A 21,654-nucleotide genomic window follows, 5' to 3' on the forward strand; every position below is an offset into this window, starting at 1 on the left:
ATAAACCCTTGGCTGAAGAAAAATGGAGGTGTGTCACACATAGAAGGAAACACAATAATCAAAGAAAGAAGCAGCATACATCTAACAAACTCCTACTGCTCAATCTAACCCAACCAGAAGCAGCCTGATTAAAACTGAGCAATCGATTTCTCCACCTAGATGGAAATATGCAGACCCACAACCTCCCCCCCCAAAGAAAACATGCAGACACCTAGCAAAGAATCATCATCAAATATCCCTAAAAAAGTCACCTCACAAATACACCTGAGATAAATAGAAAAGCACCCCAGATTTCACCCCACCCCCCAAAAAAGGAAGGCGAGCATTGGTAATAGGAGATTCTATTCTCAAAAGAACAGAACCAACCATCTGCAGACCGGACATACAATCTAGGTACAGTATAGTTTTACTTCTTGTTCCCTCCTCTACCTTTTGGATGACAAAGTTGTTGGGTAAGTTGGTTAGGAATCTGTTTGATCTCCCGCTCACTGCAGAGTTTCTCTCCAAGCTGATATTTGGGTAGTTGAAGTCTCCCATTACTACTGTGGTATGCTTCCTACATACATTTATTAACTGGTTGGCAAAGAGTCCATCTATGTCTTCTGATTGGTTGGGTAGCCTGTAGTATACCCCTATGGCAATGCCACTTTTTTTCCTATTGACCCAACAATGGTTGGAAACTGATCAAAGAGAGAAGCAACTTGGAATTAAGTAGAAACTTCCTAACAGTGAGAACAATTAACCAGTGGAACAGCTTGCCCTCAGAAATTGTGGGCGCTCCATCACTGGAGATTTTTAAGAAGAGACTGGACAGTCACTTGTCTGAGATGGTATAGGTTCTTCTGCTTTAGCAGGGGGCTGGACTAGAAGACCTCCAAGGTTTCTTCCAGCTCTATTCTATTCTAAATTCATCTATTTCCCTTGTTTGGTTGGGTGGCCTATAGTATACACCTATGGCAATGTCATTTTTCCCCTTTTATATTGACTGAAATGCATTCAAGACAGTTTTTATCATTGTTGTGCTCCATTTCTGTAGAGATGTAGTTATTTCTTATATGTAGTGCAACTCCACCTCCTCTTTTATTTGGTCTTCTTTTAAAAAAATTAATTTTTTCTCCTTTTGAATCTTCTACTTGGAAAGGATTTAAATCAATGATTCAAAGCTCAGATCACTGTAGTAGTGGATGGTATATTTATTTTTGAATGAAATTTATCTGAGTTTATGTATTTCAGCAATCTACATAGCCCCCTCTAGACTAGCATAATATGGTAAAAATCAAAAATTCATAAAATAATTACCTTATTTATGCTTTTTAGCAATATTGAATTGATTTCTGCAGCACTGACTGAATTCTATTAGTTCTGTTTTCACAATGAAATCTCTAGAAGACCAAGTTGTACAGGAAGAACTAGGATACCAAGATGAAGAGGTATGGAAGTATATTTGGTTCAGTAGTAATTTTCAATGTAAGCTATCCCTTGAGAAAATAATAAATTTATATATACCGTATATACTTGAGTATAAGCCGACTCGAGTATAAGCCGAGACCCCCAATTTCACCCCCCAAAACTGGAAAAAGTTGTTGACTCGAGTATAAGCCGATCCGCCGTTCTGCAAGCCTCTGCCGCCAGCAGAGGCTCGATCCGCCATTTTGCAAGCCTGAATACACAGGAATACCCTGTGTGGCCGCGGCTCTCGGGGAAGCCCTGGCTGTCCGCTTCCTCGCTCCACGCTGCCATTCGGGGCCCGCGCGTTCCCCGGGCAAATCGCGGCGCCCAGCAGGCGAGGAAACACGCCCGCTCCAGTCGCCCCCCCTTCCCTCAGGAGACGCGAAGCAAGTGACTGCCCGGAGCTTACCGAGGACTTGCTTCGGCGCTTCCAGGATCGCGTGCACCTCTCCCAAGCCGCCGCCGTCCGGAGACCTGCCGAAGTTTGGGGAGGTTTGGGGAGGTGCACTACCCCAGTCAGACCTGGTGCATAACCTGTGGGGTCCTCTTGGACTTGCAACTCCTGCTCAAAAGCAGGTGGCAGCCATGGCCAGGAGTGCCTTTGCCCAATTCCACATTGTGCACCAATTATGCCTTTCTATGTTCAGTCATTCATGCCCTGGTCATCTCTCAATTGGACTACTGCAATGTGCTCTACATGGGGCTATCCCTGAAATGTATTTGGAAGTTTCACTGGTGCAGAGTGTGGCCCTATGGGCCATATCAAGTGCCCAAAGAAGGGCATATATAATACACTTGCTCCATGAATTGCACTGGGTATCTGTTTTCTTCTGAGTCCCATTCAAGGTATTGGTCATCACCTATAAGCCCTACATGGCATAGGACCAAATTACCTACAGAACCAGCTTCACCTCATCAGCCTGTCTCAGTCAGGCAGAGAAAGTACACTGTAGGCCCCAGCAGTGAAAGAATTTTGATTGGCAGGGTCTAGGAAGAAAGCCTTCTTGGCCACTGCCCCTGTTTTATGGAACATCCTATTGCCAGAGGTAAGGAAACCAACCCCCCAGTATTTTGACTTTCTGTAATGGGGCTAAAACTTGGCTGTGCAGCCTTGAGTGGGAGGCACAGAAGAACATGTAACTGTGGTGCTGGCTAGTCCCATGAGAACCCCCCTTCTCCATACACACATCTGTAAAACCATCTTGGCATCACCATCTTAGGATTTTTTTTTCTTTTTTCCCTTTTGGTGTTTGTCATTATTCTATAATTTTAAAAGTTTTTACTGTAATTTAAATTTTATACAAGGTTTTATTTATAGGTTATAGTTTATTGTACTCTGTGAAGAATCCCTCTCTGGGGGAGATGAGCAGTTTAAAATATGAATATAAATATGTAAATAAATAAAATAACCAATATTCTGTCCTCATGCTACAGGAATCATTTTTCCAGGACATTGATCTGTTACAGAAGCATGGAATTGTAAGTACATTCAGGGATTAATCCACATCTGGTTATTTAGTTGAGGGAAGACAACCTACATTTTTATTCTAATTTGAAAAGCCCGATATAAAATTACAATACCATAACGAGAACAAAAATGTATGTTTTCTCAATAGATGTAAACCCTTTTGATACACATAAACATGATTCTGTCTCTTTTATTGTTTTCAATTATATTTATCTTAAAACTTTTTCTTCTTCTATTTGTACTAAAGGAGGAGGTTGTGCATATGTTTGCCTTTATCTTATCTTTGTGAAAGTGGTTTGCATGTGAGAGGGAGAGAATGGCTGGTGTGAGAAAGAATACTTGATATAAATAAATATTGTAAAGGGAATATCATATTTTAAGGCAAGTAATTATTTACGTAAGGGACGCGGTGGCTCAGTGGGTTAGGACGCTGAGCTTGTCGATCAGAAGGTCGGCAGTTTGGCGGGTCGAATCCCGAGTGCCGCGTAGCAGAGCGAGCGCCTGCTACTCGTCCTAGCTTCTGCCAACCTAGCAGTTCGAAAGCATGTAAAAATGCAAGTAGAAAAATAGGGACCACTACGGTGGGAAGGTAACAGTGTTCCGTGCGCCTTTGGCGTCTAGTCATGCCGGCCACATGACCACGGAGACGTCCTCGGATGAGCACTGGCTCTTCGGCTTTGAAACGGAGATGAGCACTGGCCCCTAGAGTTGGAAACGACTAGCACGCATGTGCGGGGGAACCTTTACCTTTTTAATTATTTACGTATTAGATTTTTTTAAAAAACCCCATTTTTTATAAATAACTGAAGACAGCTTTCATGCCTAAAGTGGGACTAGAACTCACAGTCTCCTGGTTTCTAGCCTGGCACCTTAACTATTAGATAAAACTGTCTTTTCCTGACCAGGCCTTTTTTGATGTATGGATTATAGCAGTGAACCTATGCATATAGGATTATAACTTTGCCTCCTGCACACATTTATTGGTGGAAGAAGGATGAAATCTGCAGCACTGGTTTCACCTGGTGTTGGCAAGATTAGGCTGACAAGACACAAGACATCACTCCAAAGAATATTTACAATGTACAAACCCTTTGTCTACTAAATTTGTATATAAATTTAGATGTATCACCTCTATGAGGGAGATGGGCTGTAAAGAAGTTTAGGAAGGAAGGAAGGAAGGAAGGAAGGAAGGAAGGAAGGAAGGAAGGAAGGAAGGAAGGAAGGAAGGAAGGAAGGAAGGAAGGAAGATAGATAGATAGATAGATAGATAGATAGATAGATAGATAGATAGATAGATAGATAGATAGATAGATAGATAGATAGATAGATTCTGGAGCTATATCATTTCAGAACAGAGTTTTGCCTCTGTCAGAAAAAAATAAACATTGAAGATACCTATGAAGTATTTACCCTGCAACTGAGATACAAATTATAATCCTCTATAGTAATTATCTTAAAAGACCAAATACTTAGGGTTCATAAATATATGAACTTTGCAAAAATAAATGGTGCTGAATCTCCACCAGTATTTGGCCTTGGAAAGCAATGGATTACCTACAAAGGAATATAGCTCTTGACAGAAAATAAGTTGTATTCAAGAACTTGGAAAACACAGCTTGTACATATTGTTATAGCACATGGCCTTTAGTATGTAGCTAATATAAACATAACATACAAATTAGGAATGCTTTCACAAGGAGCTAGTCTGTCATCTGTCTAACTAGGATTATTTTCAGATTTATAGTATATTCCTGACTTCCAAATGCAAAATCTCTCATCTGCTTAATATTCCTATATCTCACTGTTGGTAAACTCTTATTAGGTTGGATTACCCTGTATTAAGACATGATTGTCATATCCTGAATTTTGAGCAAGGAAAATTACTCTTTTCAATATGACTTGAACTAATTTCAGGTCTATCTCTTAACATGCTAATATTGCCACAGCAGCCAATGTGGTATCAGCAATCTAATTAGTATTTTCCTGATGTGTTGGACTATTTTAATTCCCACACATAGGGATGATAGAATATTTTGGGGTGTTTGCTACCAAAACATCTACAAAGTAATATTTAGTTGGAGGATCCTGGTTTATAAAGCCACCATTTGAATTCAATGTATATTCCTTAAAACTGGCTTTAAAAATCTCACTAGGGTAATTACCAAATATACTTAAAATAATATAATCCAGCATAAATCAGTATAGTATGTACCCCATCCCAAGTCTACTAAATTGAGATAAGTGGCCTTATGAGAAAAGGTGTTCTTCGTAACAACATCCTGGCTACAAGATGTTATTATAAGAGCCTTGCTAGGTACCTTGTTTTTTTTTCTTTTGCAATAAATTCATTGCTCTTATAATTGATTACAAAAGGGGAATTCCAATATTTGAGGTTGGTTTTGTTCTATATTCTGAGTTGCTAATTGGTTTTACTTCCCCCTTGTAGTGAGGGACATAATGCTGCATTCATGATTATCATATAGTGAATGCTATACAAAAACCAATCATTACCAGGAAAAAAAAGAACAAATGCTTGATTTTTTTTTAAAGACACATTTTTCCATTTTTTAAAAATCACTATATCAAGTCTCACCTTTTGACTGTTCATTTAAACCCTGACATCCATGTAAAGCTTATACAACAGTAATAATAATATTAATTTTAAAGATTAAGATAACATAAGATTGAAATTATGCTATGGATCTCTTCCTTTCCTTTTTCCTTTGTTTTATTTTTTCTTAATTTTTACTTAATTAATAAAAAATATATATTTTAAAATAAATTATTACCAGCATTACCACAAATTCTTCTCATTTTGATAAAAATATGGTTAAGTTTTCAAATATAAAATTTTATTAATATCACTACTTTAGACCATATTTATTTTCTTCATAGAATGTAGCAGATATTAAGAAGCTAAAATCAGTAGGAATTTGCACAATCAAAGGCATTCAGATGACAACTAAGCGGGCATTATGTAATGTGAAGGGACTTTCTGAAGCCAAAGTAGAGAAGATAAAAGAAGCAGCCAACAAACTTATAGTAAGCAAATTATCCCTCAAGATTTTCTTTGTAATTATTTCTTACTGGAAGCCTGAGAATGTAGATAGTTCTCAACTTACAACTGTTCATTTAGTGACTGTTCAAAGGTACAACAGCACTGAAAACAATAACTTACAACCATTGTTCGCTCTTACAACTGTTGCAGCATCCCCATGGTCACATAATCAAAATTCGGATGCTTGGCAACTGGTTCATGTTTATGATGGTTGCAGTGTCCCGGGATCATATGCTCATCCTTTGCAGCCTTTTGACAAACAAAGCCAATAGGAAAGCTATATTCCCTTAACAACCATGTTGCAGTGATTCACTTAACAACTTTGGCCCAAAAGGTCGCAAAATGGGGCAAAATTCATTTAACAAATATCTCGCTTAGCAATAGAAATTTTGGGCTCAGTTGTTGCCATAAGTGGAGGACTACCTATATATAAAAGTCTTCATTACTTTCAATATAATTTAAAACCAGTTAAACAGGTATAATCAATATATTCTAAGAGAAGCACTTCTGAAAACAAATAATCTATGGACAGTGATTACAAATGAACAATGACTATAATGAATTTTTATTTCCTGTTTGGCAACATTGGATGAAATTTTTATGTGACATATGTTGGTCCCTTGGAATTTGATTAATTGTAAGTTTTAATGAATTTCTTAGCTACACTTTAGCCATTTTCTTTTTCTTTAGCCATTTTTCAGCCATTTTCTTGGGAATCTCAAAGTTGTTATTACAGCATTATCTCCTTAGCCTTGAGTTTTCCCATTAGTTCTGATTTCCAGTTTTCCAACTGATCCTATTTTTTTACGTTGTTGTTTGTAACTTTTTGATGACTTTTGCCCATTCTCTGCTTTTTCCAACATTTCTCACTCATTCTTCATTATACTATAGAAACAATTAATATAAATATTACAGTAGTAATAACCAACATATCTGTATTTATAGAATTTACAATAACTAAAAGACTAATAAGTATTGTTTAATCGAGTTACAATACTAATGAAGCCTCTCCAATATGGTCGTAATTTGTGATGGTTATAAATTAGGTCATCCATGTGACCAAGCAGATTTAATTACTTTTTTGTGGTGGTCATTAAGTAAACACCACAGTCATTAAGCAAACCAATGGCTCTCTAGGGACTAGTTTTGCAAAAAACTAGAAGTACCGGTAAATGCTGGTTTTCGGAAAAACATACAAAAGAACACAATCACATAACTGCAGATGGGTGTATGTGTGTGTTTGGCCATTGGAACTTTAAATCTAGGTTGTAAATTCCGGCGGGGAGATCCATCATAATTTTGAATGATCACTAAGCAACTAGTCATAAGTCAAGGACTATCTGTATGTGATTCACTAAACTTGAATATACCACATTTTCTAGGCAAGCATTTAGAATAGAATAGAAGAATAGAATAGAATAGAATAGAATAGAATAGAATAGAATAGAATAGAATAGAATAGAATAGAATAGAATAGAATAGAATAGAATAGAATAGAATAGAATAGAATAGAATAGAATAGAATAGAATAGAATAGAATAGAATAGAATAGAATAGAATAGAATCTGGAAGGGACCTTGGAGATCTTCTAGTCCAGCTCCCCGCTCTAGCAATAGAACCAATACCATCTCAGACAAGTGACTGTCTAGTCTCTTCTTAAAAACCTCCAGTGATGGAGCACCCATGATTTCTGGAGGCAAGCTGTTCCACTGGTTAATTGTCCTCACTGTTAGGAAGTTTCTCCTTAATTCCAGGTTGCTTCTCTCCTCGATTAGTTTCCATCCATTGTTTCTTGTCCTACCCTCTGTTGCTTTGGAAAATAATTTGACCACCTCCTCTTTGTGGCAACCTTTCAAATACTGAAATACTGCTATCATGTCATCTCTAGTCCTTCTTTTCTCTGGACTAGCCAAACCCAAATCCTGCAACTGTTCTTCATATGTTTTAATCTCCAGGCCTTAGTTGCTTAGTTGCTCTTCTTCACACTTTTTCCAAAGTCTCAACATCTCTTTTGTAGTATGGTGACCAACACTGGTTGCAATATTCCAGGTGTGGTCTCACTGGGATTTTATAAAGCGGTATTAATACTTCATGTGATCTTGATTCTATGCCTCTGTTTATTCAACCGAGGATTGTATTAGCTTTTTTGGCTGCTGCTGCAAATTGCTGGCTCATAGTCAAGTGATCATCCACTAGAACTCAAATGTCCCTCTCACGGTTACTGTTTTTGAACCAGGTCTCACTTAATCTGTACTTAATTTTTTTATTTTTCCTGCCTAAATGTAAAACTTTGCTTTTCTCCACATTAAAACTCATTTTGTTGGATAGGGCCCATTGATTAAGTTTGTCAAGATCTTTTTGAATCATGAGCTTGTCTTCTGGGGTGTTAGCTATTCTTGCCAGGTTACTGTCATCTGAAAATTTGCTTAGTTCCCCTTCTATTCCCTCATCTAAGTCATTGATGAAGATATTGAAGAGTACTGGGCCTAAGACGGAGCCTTGTGGTACCCCACTGCTTACTTGTCTCCATGTGGATGTAGTACCATTGAGGACTACTTGTTGAGTATGGTTTGTCAGCCAGCTACAAATCCATCTGGTGGTGATGTTGTCTATTCCAACTATGTCACACCCAACCTTGTGTACTATTGCTTCTAGTTCACCCTGTTTGTTCTTCAAGCTTTGAGCATTAGTATATAAACATTTAAAACTTTTTATGTCTGTCCATGGGTATGTTTCCTGGATCTCCTGATTGTTTGATTTTTTCTTTTTTCTCATCACTCCCTACCTGATTTGTTTTGTTTTCTTGGGATTTATGTTTGGTTTTGTGTTCTAGAAATTCTGCTGATTGGTCACCCTTCCCCCTCAATTTTAATTTAAAGCCCTTCTAATGAGTTGGGCCAGTCTTTTTCCGAGTACATTTTTCCGTTTTTGTGAAGTGCAGCTCATCCCTTGCCATGTGTCCGCATAAAAAATGCAGTCCATGGTCCACTTTCCTGGTTTTGGTTTGATACTTCTTTTCTCTTTTCTCGCTCCTCAGAAAAACTAGCAAAAAGCACTAAGATTTGACACTGACTTGCACTGTATTACCCAATTAGGCATTAATATGGTATGGGAAGAATGCAAACGATTCTCTGTCCTGTTGTAAACATTGGCTAACACCACTACTTCCAGCTTGGACATTATTGGTTCTGAACTCACTGCAATTCGCACAACTGTTTTGCAGAATCGTTTGGCTCTTGATTATATTTTAGCCAATGAAGGAGGTGTATGTAAGCTTGTGGGTTCATCATGTTGTGTTTACATTCCTGATGGCAACAGTGGTCTATTCCGTAATATTGCTAAAATACAGCAAGCAGTACAGAATTACAAAGACGGACCCCTTTCTCCTTTTGGCGATTTTAATGACATAGGTTTTTTAGGGCCTTTTCTAAAATGTTTTCTGGTCTGGGAGGCCAGATTATGTTCTTTTTGCTATCTGTTCTTTTTGTCCTTTTCCTTCTATATCTGATTTTTTGCATAGTTAAGAAGAGATGCATTTCTTCTGCTGTTCCTATCTCCTCTCCAGTACCCATTATGACGGTTAGTGTCCATGCTGCTGCTGCTGCTCGCCTTGCCGTCAATTCTTTGTCCAGTTCTCCCTCTTTACATTCAGCTAGCTTTCGGCCTCCCTCTGCTAGGTCTTCTGTGCATTCAGCGGTCACCTCAGCTGCAGAGGATCCTACTTATGTTGCCTTGCTTGCAGGTGATCTTAATAACGCTCCTATGCACAGATCCTCTACTTTTCGGTCTGCTTGGAGCATTTTATTTCCTTTGTAACTGTAACGCCTACTAATTACAGTAGTTTTCCTCCTTAATCTTAAATGAAGGATGTGATTTGCTTTTTACGTATTGTTTACTGATTATGTGTGTTGTCCTTATGGACAAGAAGTGGGGACTGTGGGAAATAAAAAATATAGCCCCTTAGCATCTAATAGGATAGGAATGAGCAAACATAAAATAGGCTCCATAATTGTGATTTAAAGCTTTAACTTTGAACTTTATGCTGTGTCACAATGAGAATGTGCTATTTGCAATCTGCTGAGCTCTGTAGAAATATATATTGCAAAGTATGTAATTCTATATATATTTGAAACTTACATATTTTAACTGTAGAAAAAGAGGAAGAGGAAGTAGCAGATGCATAGAAGTTTCAGATGGGGACTGCCAGTGCAAAGCAAAAATTATGAGTGGGTGGTAGGTAGAAGGAAAGTATAAAAACTTACCTCTTCGAACAAGCTGGCCTGGCCTGATGGGATGGGGTTGGGTTTTATTAATGTGTTTTAACCTACTTTTTTAATGTGTTTTAACTTATTCGTGGGCATTTGTTTAATCTTTTTTAATTTTTGTATTTTGTCTTTTAATATGTACTGCCCTGTTCACCGCCCTGAGTCCTTCGGGAGAAGGGCGGTATACAAATAAAATTAATAAATAATAAATAATAAATAAATAAATAAAAATATTGGTTAAAGTCTGGCTCGGAGCCATTGGTCTATAGCTGTTCTATTGGAATCTGCTATTGCCATTTGGTCCTCATTGCAATGGGTTATTGATGTAAGTAATGCTATGTTAATATACTATGTTCCAAATTAGTAGAAAATAAACCTCTGAATCTTAAAGTAAGAATTGTCTTTGTGTTACTGTCTGTTGTCTTTTCTATTGGTTTTTTCCACGACAAAGGGTAGCCCCATTTATTTTATTTATTTTTATTTTAATTCCATTTATATCCCGCCCTTCTCCGAAGACTCAGGGCGGCTTACAAGCTTAGCAGTAGCCTTCATTCTATGTATATGCCTGCTTATTAGGGCTTTCATACACCCCCCAAGCGGCATTATTACAAAGTCAGCTTAATTGCCCCCAACAATCTGGGTCCTCATTTTACCTACCTCGGAAGGATGGAAGGCCACATTCCAGTAGTTAAGCATGAGATGACCAGGGCTTGAATGACTGAGTGCAGGGACACCTGATCCAGAAAAGGCCACAACTGACACACAACCCAAAGTTGTGCAAAGACTTCTCCTAGCTCCGCCTGCCACCTGCTTTTTCAGCAGGAGTCCTGAGTACAGGAGAACCAAGTGGCAGACCAGGTCTGTCTGGGGTAGTGCTACCCTATTCAGCTGTCAAAGCCCCAGATCTTGAAGTCCATTCACCCAGTCACATTCGGTCTTGCCAAGGTTCAGTCAGACCCTGTTGTTCCCAGTCTAGGCCCCCATAGCCTCCAGGTACTAATACTTTTTCCCTATTCTCCCCATTTAACCATTTTTCTTAAAATGGACAGTTTGTGACAAAATTGGTTTTTGCAAATTCTTCTAAAGTAATTTGGATTCAGTGGCGCCCCCTACTGGCCATGTCGAGCTAGCGGTGTTGAGTCCTCCCCTTCCGGTCTAGGAGGCCCCCCCAAGTTGTACACTGGCGTAGTGCAAACCCATACAGATTTAATGATGATAAATAATTTTACGACTTGCCTTGCCACAGTTGTTAAGTGAATCACTGCAGTTGTTAAGTAAGTAACACAGATGTTAAATGAATCTGGTTTTCCTATGACTTTGCTCGTCAGAAGGTTGCAAAAGGTGATCACATAACCCTGGGATACTGCAACCATCATAAATGTGAGTCAGTTGCCAAATGTCTGAATTTTAATCATGTGACTACAGAGATGCTGCAACAGTTAAATGTGAAAAATAGTCAAGTCCCTTTTTTCAGCGCTGTTGTAACTTTGAACGGTCACTAAATAGTTGTAAGGCAAAGACTACCTATATACTGCTATCACTATTACATGGTTAGGAGTTTTGATCAAAGATAATATAATTGTTTGCTTTTATTATTTGCATTATTTGTTCAGTGTATAAAGCAATTTACAAATCTTAAATGACAGTGACATCAAGACATATTAAACATTTTCAACTTTTTCCCCAGGAACCAGGGTTTCTGACTGCTTTTGAGTATAGTGAGAAGCGAAAGATGGTATTCCATATTACCACTGGAAGCCAGGAATTCGAGTTAGTAAACTGTCAGCCCCATAACCCTATTTTTTTCATTTCCTTCATGTTTAAACTTTTGTTATTGTTTTGATTCTAATTTAGTTTCATCTGACTGTCTTTATTGCCTCCCAGTACAATAATGAAGCATTCAACAGTGCCCCTGACATGTAATCTTAGTCCCAGAGATTACACTTCTATTAGGTAAAATGAAAAACTGTTAGAGAATGGACCAGAAGATACCTAGTCTGCCTATTAAAGAACAAACTATACTATATAAACAACTGAGAATCACTAGATTGTAATGGGGTACAAGTTTAATAAATTTAAATGGTTTCTTTTGATTATAAATAAAGTTCTGGAAAAAAACAAAAGGGAATATTTTGATTAATATCCACTCTATTTTAGTTCCCTCTTTTGTAATATCACATATCAAGTAAACAACTGATTTTACTACCATCTCTTGGTATTGTTAAAGTTACATTTTTAATCTCATTTTTCTGTTAAGCAATAAATTATTCCTAGCATCCTAGATACACACTCCATCAGCTCCCATTCTGTCAGATGCAAGCAATCAGATCCACATGTGAAGAGTTCACTTAGGAGTTCAATTAGGTGTTTTATTGCTCAAGCCTATAGGCAGGAATCTGCATGAGACTAGATAAGGTTCAATGGCATTCCTAGGGGAGGTCAGATTTTGCCCTCTTTTGTCCATGTAGGAATTCCAGATTAATTCCTTGTTTGATTCCTCTCCCTGGCTTGGTCAGTCTTACTCCTATACATCCCATGATTTTAAGTTTTTTTCTTCCTTCCAGTAAACTCCTAGGTGGTGGGATTGAAAGCATGGCTATCACAGAAGCCTTTGGAGGTTAGTGAAAATATTAGGGAATAATTCCCTAAAGCTATAGGAATTGTAAGTATATTGAACAGGCACTGTATTTTGATTTGTATGTAGATATTTAAAAGTCATAATCTTTTTAGAAATGGAAAGAGCTATGCCTTTTTTGTATTCCGGGATATACCATAAACTAATTTATAATCTAGATCAGTTTTCTTAATGTGATACCATTCAGGCTGGGTAGAATTCCCTGAAGATATTTGGGTTGTGAATTTTCGTGGTAGTCATTCTAAAGCATCTTTATCATGCCTAACTGGGAAAGCTGCTTTAAACCTTTAAATCCATTATTAAAATGATTTAATACCATCTTAATAATATGTAAATATTTTTAAATATTTGAAATCTGTATCACTTCATAAATGTAGTTTCTAGTTGAATTGAGTGGAACTTCAAGTATATACTAGGTAGATATCCACTAGGTCAGGGGTCAGCAACCTGAAACAGTGAAAGAGCCACTCGCAACCGGTTCCCTCACAAAAGGAAAAACTGGGAGCCGCAAAAAATGTGTGCACATGCGCGTACATGCGCAGAACAGGGTTTGACTGAAGAGTGGAGCCAAGGCGAGATATGCACCTACCCTGCATATTTGAATTGATTGGTTGAATTTTTTTAGTCTCACCTTTTTTTTTGGACTGCACATGGCAGAGGACTGGGAGCCGCAGGAGACGGCTGAAAGAGCCGCATGCGGCTCCGGAGCCGCGGGTTGCAGACCTGTGCACTAGGTAGACCACACCTGAAAATCAACTTCACAGGATGACTAAAGCTATACTCAATAACAGAATCTTGCAGTCTTTCTTCTTATACCCCAGTGAATCAGGAGGACTATCTAAATCACTTCTGAATACTATCTTCTTCCTCAGACTTCAAGAATATTTCAACCATATCTGTCTATTTCTGTCAAACCATTTTCCTCTCTGCATCAAATGTCCCTACTGAGTGGTTTTTTTCGGATAATGACATTCTGTATGTTATCATGCAAATACAATCAATCCTTCTGTTAGAATATAAATAATGTTTTTATATAAATGCATTAAAAAAGGTAAAGGTTACCCCGCACATGTGTGCTAGTCGTTTCCGACTCTAGGGGCCGGTGCTCATCTCCATTTCAAAGCCAAAGAGCCAGCGTTTCTCCGAGGACGTCTTCCGTGGTCATGTGGCTGGCATGACTAGATGCCAAAGGCGCACGGAACGCTGTTAAATAAATACATACATCCCTATAAAAGGGAGTTCATCTGAACACTGGAGATTTTGTGCCAGTAGATACGGTTTCAAAGAGGTAGTTGTGTTAGTCTTTGAAACAAAAACAATAAACTTTGGACTAACTAACTAATGTATCCTTGCATGACGGACTTCCCTTATTTACAATATTTCACTTTTTAAATTTTTGTTTTTATAGAATTCCGAACAGGCAAAACTCAACTTTCCCATACTCTTTGTGGTATGTAACAAGTAATAGTTATATTGAAAATTGCATGTTCAATATGCAAAAATATGCTGATGGTATTTAAAATCAAACCCATACAATGTGTGAACATTCTAAATATCATAGTAGCTGAAGAAATCACTTTCTTCTTTACAGTGGTGGATTGTATCTCTTACTTGGTAAGGATAACACTAATCCTGCCTTCAGCCTTTCTGACTCCTTAGTATGAAAGCAAGTCCCTAGGTGCCACATTACAAAGAAATGAGATATACCGTGTATTTAAAGCAGCCATATTCTGAGAGAAAGAATTATAGGAACTGCCTTCTAGTCTTGGTGTGGCATGTTTCTTAGCAATATCATCTACATGGAGGTATTTTCCAAAATCATTACAATAGAAGAAATGTTTTAAATGCTCAGGCTCAGAACTTTATCAGAATCTCCATACTGGTGGAAAGAAGAGCAGCCAGGCTAAGCAGATTATACTAGGTATGCAGCTGGAATGTCAACAGGTCAGAATACTTGATATGATGAGATTTCTTCCATTGTTTCTGACAACATCCATTTTAAAGCATCCTCAGAGTTTTCCATTTTACCATATTATACAAGGTGGGTGTGAAGGAAACAGTACCTATACCACTAGAATATTCTCAGTTTCATCCAAGGCTGCAGCAATATTTCCAGTCCCGTTTTACCTGCAAATATTTATTTGTACAGAATTTAAGACAACATACAAGGAAGAAAATATACATATATAGCCAATATAAAATACAATAACAAAAACAAATCTATATGATGGCCTTACCACCATTAGTACTCATACACCCTGGGAAATGCCACATCTAAAATGATTTTAGAATAAATTAAATTCTTTCATTTTGATGTTTACGCCTACTTAACATAATAGCATGGAGCTTTTGATACAGAAGACCATAGAAAAAGGGAGATTTAATGTAAAATCCATTCATTGTTTTGACAGTAACCCTTCAATTTTGGATATTTGAAAATTTGTTACTATTATTATTCATTTAGTGACAGCCCAACTTCCAGGAGCAAATGGATATACAGGAGGGAAGATTATTTTCATTGACACAGAAAACACATTGTATCCTGAATATATTATTATGTCGACTGAACACGGTGAAAGGATTTCCTATACAGTGTTAATAAATACATTTTAAATTTGAATTTATGGTACAGCATAAGCAGAAGAGACATTTAATGTATAGACAGGAGAAGGTGAACGCTAACAAATTTACTATATGAAATGCAGTGGAGAGGTCTTCCCATTTGCCACTCATTTGCAATGTATTGTAATACCTAGTTGGATTCTATATGTTGTTCTCCCAATTTTCAAGACACAAGCATTTCCACCATGAGGTTTGTCAGTATGGAACTCATGGAGAACATCTTCATGTGGTCAATCAAGGTGAATCCAAAGTTGTGAAAACAGTATGTCAACTAATTTACTTCCCTAAGTTAGGCAGGATGTTACATGCAAGAAACTTAAAAGCAGGTGATATGGCGAGAAGTCACTAAAATGGGAAAACACATAAACACAGGATGAGTTTAATGGAACATGAATTTAATTTGTCCTTCAAGTCAGGTAAAAATACAAATATATTTTTAGCCTGTAAGTTTTGGAAATTTGCATTGCATCAAGACTAGTTTGCAAGTAACATCTGGCAATCAAAAGAACATGGTTACTAAAAGGGAGGGGGGAAATTAGCATCTGGAAGTGCTCAATTTTGAGGAGATATTTGTTTTTAAATATGGGCTTCAACTATATATCTGAGAACTGAATTAAAAATCAGATACCTTAACTAAGAAACAACTCCAGTCGTCCCGACCGCTTACGTGACATTGCTGATCGCTTCAATGCAGATCATGAGGCAGTTCTTGACAATGTATTGTATGCACGGGCTTATACTAGTAAGATTGCAAGAAGGTGGCACAGAAATCCTGTTCACTTTAAGGAACAATTATGCATCAATGAGTTATCACTGGAATTATGTCTATTTTTAAATTCGTGTTTCTGTTTTGAATATAGTCAGGGTACTTTTCACATAAGATTGAGTTATAAAATTTCCCCAAATCTGAACATAGTATCTATCAGTTTATTTCTCCTCCCGAAAGAAATATTTATATTGCCTTCCCCTGAAACCATATCACTGCACTATATGAATTTTGTACAGTGAGGTTTGTTTATAACACACAGGGGACTCTTTTCTTAAGGAAATTCATGTAATAAAGCTAATTAGTTTTCTTTTCTAATATTCTGTATAAAAACTTTTAAATGTTTATTTTAAGTAATTGTGATAAGACCGTATTTTTGCAAGCTTTACAAAGTCAATTAGATCTTCTTAAGTAAATTAGGTAAGTTACATCAAATGTCTGAACATGACATTACACATGACTTCTATATGGAAATATTGCAGAATTATAGGCAATATTTATAATTAGGCATATATATACATTAATGTGACCTGAGCTAGAAATGAATATTAAATACCATGCTTTGCAGAATTTTCAAGAGGATTTCAAATATTCATTAAGTATTTAGCTTCTTTTGGAATTATTTTATAGTAATGTTTTAAAAATAATGAGCTAAAGATACTAAAGATTTAGTTATGTCTGTTGTAACAGAACTCAACTACAATACATCTTGGTCTATCTAGTAAGTACTTTTTTCTGATTTAAAACAAGTGTTATTATTATTTCCTCATTGAAAGGTGAGCATCAAATGGAACTACTTGATTATGTTGCTGGCAAATTCCATGAGGAACCTGGCATCTTCAAACTACTGGTATATATTTTATAGTCCTGATTATTATATGCTTCAATCAATCAATCAATCAATCAGTCAGTCAATCAATCAATCAGAATAGAGCTGGAAAGAACGTTGGAAGTATTCAAGTCCAACCCCCTACTCAAGCAGAAGACCTTATACCAGGGGCAGGCAACCTCGGCTCTTTTATGACTCATGGACTTTAACTCCCAGAATTCCTGAGCCAAGTGTCTGTCTACTCTCTTCTTAAAAACCTCCAGTGATGAAGAACCCACAATTTCTGATGGCAAGCTATTCCACTAGTTAATTGTCCTCACTGTTAGGAAGTTTCTTCTTAATTCCAGGTTGACTAATTTCCATCCATTGTTTCTTGTCCTGCCCTCTGGTGCTTTGGAAAATAAGTTGACCACCTCCTTTTTGTGGCAACCTTTCAAATACTGGTATACTACTATCATGTCATCTCTAGTCCTTCTTTTCTCTGGACTAGCCAAACCCAAATCCTGCAACTGTTCTTCATATATTTTAGTCTCCAGGCCTTAGTTGCTTAGTTGCTCTTCTTCACACTTTTCCCAAAGTCTCAACATCTTTTTGTAATATAGTCACCAAAATTGGATGCAGTATTCCAGGTGTGACCTTACTAAGGCTTTATAAAGCAGTACTAATTCTTCAATTCCTTTAATTAATGTTAATCTTTTAAATAACTTATTCTCATGAACAAATGTCTTTTTTACATTTAATGTACAGATAATAGATTCCATTATGGCACTGTTTCGTGTGGATTTTAGTGGTCGTGGGGAATTAGCTGAAAGGCAACAGAAACTTGCTCAGATGCTCTCAAGACTTCAGAAAATATCAGAAGGTGGGAGAAATATTTATCAGGTTAAACACATGATTTTATGTAATCTGTTTTCTCTTTTGAAAGTCCCAGTGAGACTGACAGACATAAGAGATGGAGCATTTTTAGTCCTTTCTGCAAATTTCTACTCCGCACAAGGACACTGGTTTTTAATTAGACCTATACAACAACTTTTAATTTGGTTTTAACGATCTGGTTTAAGTTGATACTGCTGTTTTTTTAACTAGTATTTCTCAATCTTGGCATCTACCACATATATATTTCACTGCAAGAATTCTCAGCAATGGGGAAATTGGAGATTTGATGTCCACACATCTGAAAGTTAGAAAACTTTCCATAATACTATTTTATCTGTATAGGTAATTAAAATTGGTCTTTGTGCTGTTTCCATATTGTGGAGAGTTTTATAAGCATAGTTTATTCGAAATGATTTTTAAAAATTGTGGAAAGAATACTAGTAGAATATTTTTTTTTCTCTCTTTATGTCTATCGCACCTTCTGGCCTAATTTTCCTTCTGCAGAATATAATGTGGCTGTGTTTGTGACTAACCAAATGACCTCTGATCCTGGAGCAACCATGACGTAAGCAAATTATTATTAATGTTGTTCTTAAGTCACATGAATAGGATCTCTTAAATGATATTTTTAAACCATAGAAAAAGGTTTTAGAACCATACTAATAAGGGATTCTAGGAAAATAGTTCATCTAAATGTCAATTTAAATAGGAAAAATGACTGAACAGTCCAAACTAGATATGTAGTTTAAATGGGTCTTTATATTTAAAATGCATATGTTAAAAAGTATTTTGGAAAATGAGATGAAAGTTACTGAGCAAAACTGGGCACAATGCAATTACTTCTCTTGCCTCATGTGGAGAAAAGTCCTCCTATTAAAGCTGTTATTTGCATTTAGAGTAGAGGATTCTCAGATTGGACCAATTGGAATTCTCCTTCAATGATCTTGAAAGGGATCGAGACTCATACAGTATCTTGTTTTCCCGTTACAGATTATTTTTAGTTTTTAAGTTCAGAGCAAGCTTGCTACCAGAGCTTACTTGCAAATGATGTGTTCCTGGTTCCCTGCATAAAGATAGTAGTTGATGGGTCAGTTTCAGAAATAGGAAAGAATGTTGAGTCAAAGCAACATTGTCATAGTTGTCAAGCATTAGTTCTGTTGTACACATTGTCATTTGTATTCAGATTCAGTTTTGTGCTATAAATTGAGAAGTGATTGGTTATTATTTTTTATGTTTTTGCCCCTCTTTGTCCAACATTAATAAAGTTAATGAGTGAGAAAGTGAGTGCTTAGTATAGTGGTCAAACTGTAGGAACGTGTGAAGGAAGCAACACTCATCTAAAGGCATACAGACAAACACACAATAATTAAAAGAAAGTTATTTTGTTAATATTGTTATTTCTCATGGCAAACTATATATCAATATTATTTCAAGATTTTCAGGAATTTAGGGCCATATTTCCCACTTTGAATATAACAGCTATATCTTTATTTAATGTAGCTTTCAGGCTGATCCCAAGAAACCCATTGGAGGCCATATCCTTGCTCATGCTTCTACAACGAGGATTAGCTTGCGAAAGGGAAGAGGAGAATTACGTATTGCCAAAATATATGATAGGTAATATATAAACTGACTGGTACAGTACACTATACTTCAACATATTCTATGTTATCATTGTATCTTATTTGGGTTCTAGTTTTTAAATGAGTTTGTAAAAAAATTCAGAAATATGACTAAATTACTTTAATGTAGTCATTTGTATACTTTGTATACATTTGTATACTTTGTATACATTATAGTATACTTTGCTGTATAGAATAGAATACAGTAGAGTAGAATATTTATTTGGCCAAGTGTGAAGGAATTTGTCTCCAGTGTATAAGCTCTCAGTGTACATGCAAAACAACAGAGTAATAATAATCATAATAATGATACCAAGAAGAGAATTATTATCCATTTATACTTGACACTATCACTTCTTGTTTTATGATACACTTCTTTGTAACCCAATTCTGTGGCATTAAATGTTTATGCTTCTCCTGACATCTCCAACTCTAACTTTGTTACACATTGGACAGAAGCATGTTGTTACATATAGCCACCCATGTTTGCTTTTTCAGCAAGTTTTCATCCTTCTCAAGAAACTGTATGCTACCCATTACCAGTAGTATGGTTTCAAAGATCAAACTGGTTATCTCAATGTCTGGTACTCAATGTAACTGAAAACACCACCCATCATAAACATTGTAAAAAAAAATAGAGAAACATAGATAAAATTTCCCCCTCCAAGGGGTTTATATGAAAGTAATATAAAACTCTGCAGATGGGGGCATAATATAATGTAACTTTCGATACAATCCTTTTATCATTGACCTTCATACAGGTAGTCCTTGGCTTGCAACCATAACTGAGCCCAAAACTTTGGTCGTTAAGTCATAGTAACCATTAAGCAAGACACCCACGACTGCTTCACTTAGCAACTGCAATTCAGTTCTCATTAACTACCACATGGATTGTTGTTAAGCAACCACATGGATTGTTAAGTGAACAGAAGCTCTTTTTTGAGGCAGGGTAGGCAATTCCCCTCCATATACAGAATGAGAGTTTAGTCGCTTAGGCCGCAGCCCGGGGGTTGGGGACCCCTCATGTATAGGTTATAGGATCTGGGGTGCAGAAAGCCCACCACTATATGGGGACAAAATGATACAGAAGACTAACTTTTTGCCCCCATCTAGTGTTTTTCTAAGGGACGCGGTGGCTCAGTGGGTTAGGATGCTGAGCTTGTCGACCAGATGGTCAGCAGTTTGACGGGTCGAATCCCGAGTGCTGCGTAACAGAGTGAGCGCCTGTTACTTGTCCCAGCTTCTGCCAACCTAGCAGTTCGAAAGCACGTAAAAATGCAAGTAGAAAAATAGGGACCACTACGGTGGGAAGGTAACAGCGTTCCGTGCGCCTTTGGCGATGAGCACCGGCCCCTAGAGTCAGAAACGACTAGCACGCATGTGCGGGGGAACCTTTACCTTTATAGTGTTTTTCTGGATTTCTGCAGCCAGTTCTATTTATTTACACAATTCCAAAAAGAAAGTAAAAGAATGATTTTTTGTTTTTTCCCCAGTCCTGAAATGCCTGAAAATGAAGCTACATTTGCAATAACCGCTGGAGGAATAGGAGATGCTAAAGAGTAGGCTGATCTTAGTGATAAACAACTGGGAGATTCCCATCAAATTATATCAAATGTTATTTAGTTCCTAGTTACTTATGTCTATTATTTCAACTTTAGAAAAGTTAAATTTGAGGGGCAGCAATATGATTGCTAGAAATGTTACCTTTTGATATTGCTAAGGATATTTTCTTTGTTCACAGGATAAGTCAATCATGTGTAACCATCCTTTTCATAACAGCACTAATTTTGTGCAGGGAATTTCTACTAGAATTAGAGTACCAATGCACTGCAGTTTTAAAGGTCTGGAAAAAGTCTAGAGGTCATAAGAATTGAAAACATTTTTATAGAAAATATCTCAAAATGCTTTACGGATCCTTAAATACTTCAAGGACTTTTAATGTATTAATTTTAGCTTTAATGTATACAAGGATATGAATCGCAATTGAAAGTAATTGACCAGCATTTAAAAATAAATACATTTGTCAACTCTCTAAATAAGAGTTTCTAGATAGTCGACTGGAAT

General features: G+C 36.9%; 1 protein-coding gene across 1 annotated transcript; it reads left to right on the plus strand.

Moving 5' to 3' along the window:
- Window positions 1–1,373: 1,373 nt before the first annotated feature.
- On the plus strand, window positions 1,374–21,153 carry DMC1 (DNA meiotic recombinase 1; the record flags this gene model as incomplete). The annotated part of the gene is made up of 13 exons (XM_081330537.1): window positions 1,374–1,430; window positions 2,884–2,928; window positions 5,813–5,959; window positions 11,928–12,010; window positions 12,805–12,857; window positions 14,284–14,325; window positions 15,340–15,412; window positions 16,148–16,239; window positions 17,040–17,113; window positions 17,840–17,954; window positions 18,473–18,533; window positions 19,469–19,585; window positions 21,084–21,153. The coding sequence occupies 13 exons, from the start codon at window positions 1,374–1,376 to the stop codon at window positions 21,151–21,153; spliced, it is 1,029 nt and encodes a 342-aa protein (XP_081186663.1).
- Window positions 21,154–21,654: the final 501 nt, after the last annotated feature.

This window comes from Vipera berus, assembly GCF_964194415.1.
Source record: "Vipera berus genome assembly, chromosome: 6".
NCBI lineage: Eukaryota > Metazoa > Chordata > Lepidosauria > Squamata > Viperidae > Vipera > Vipera berus.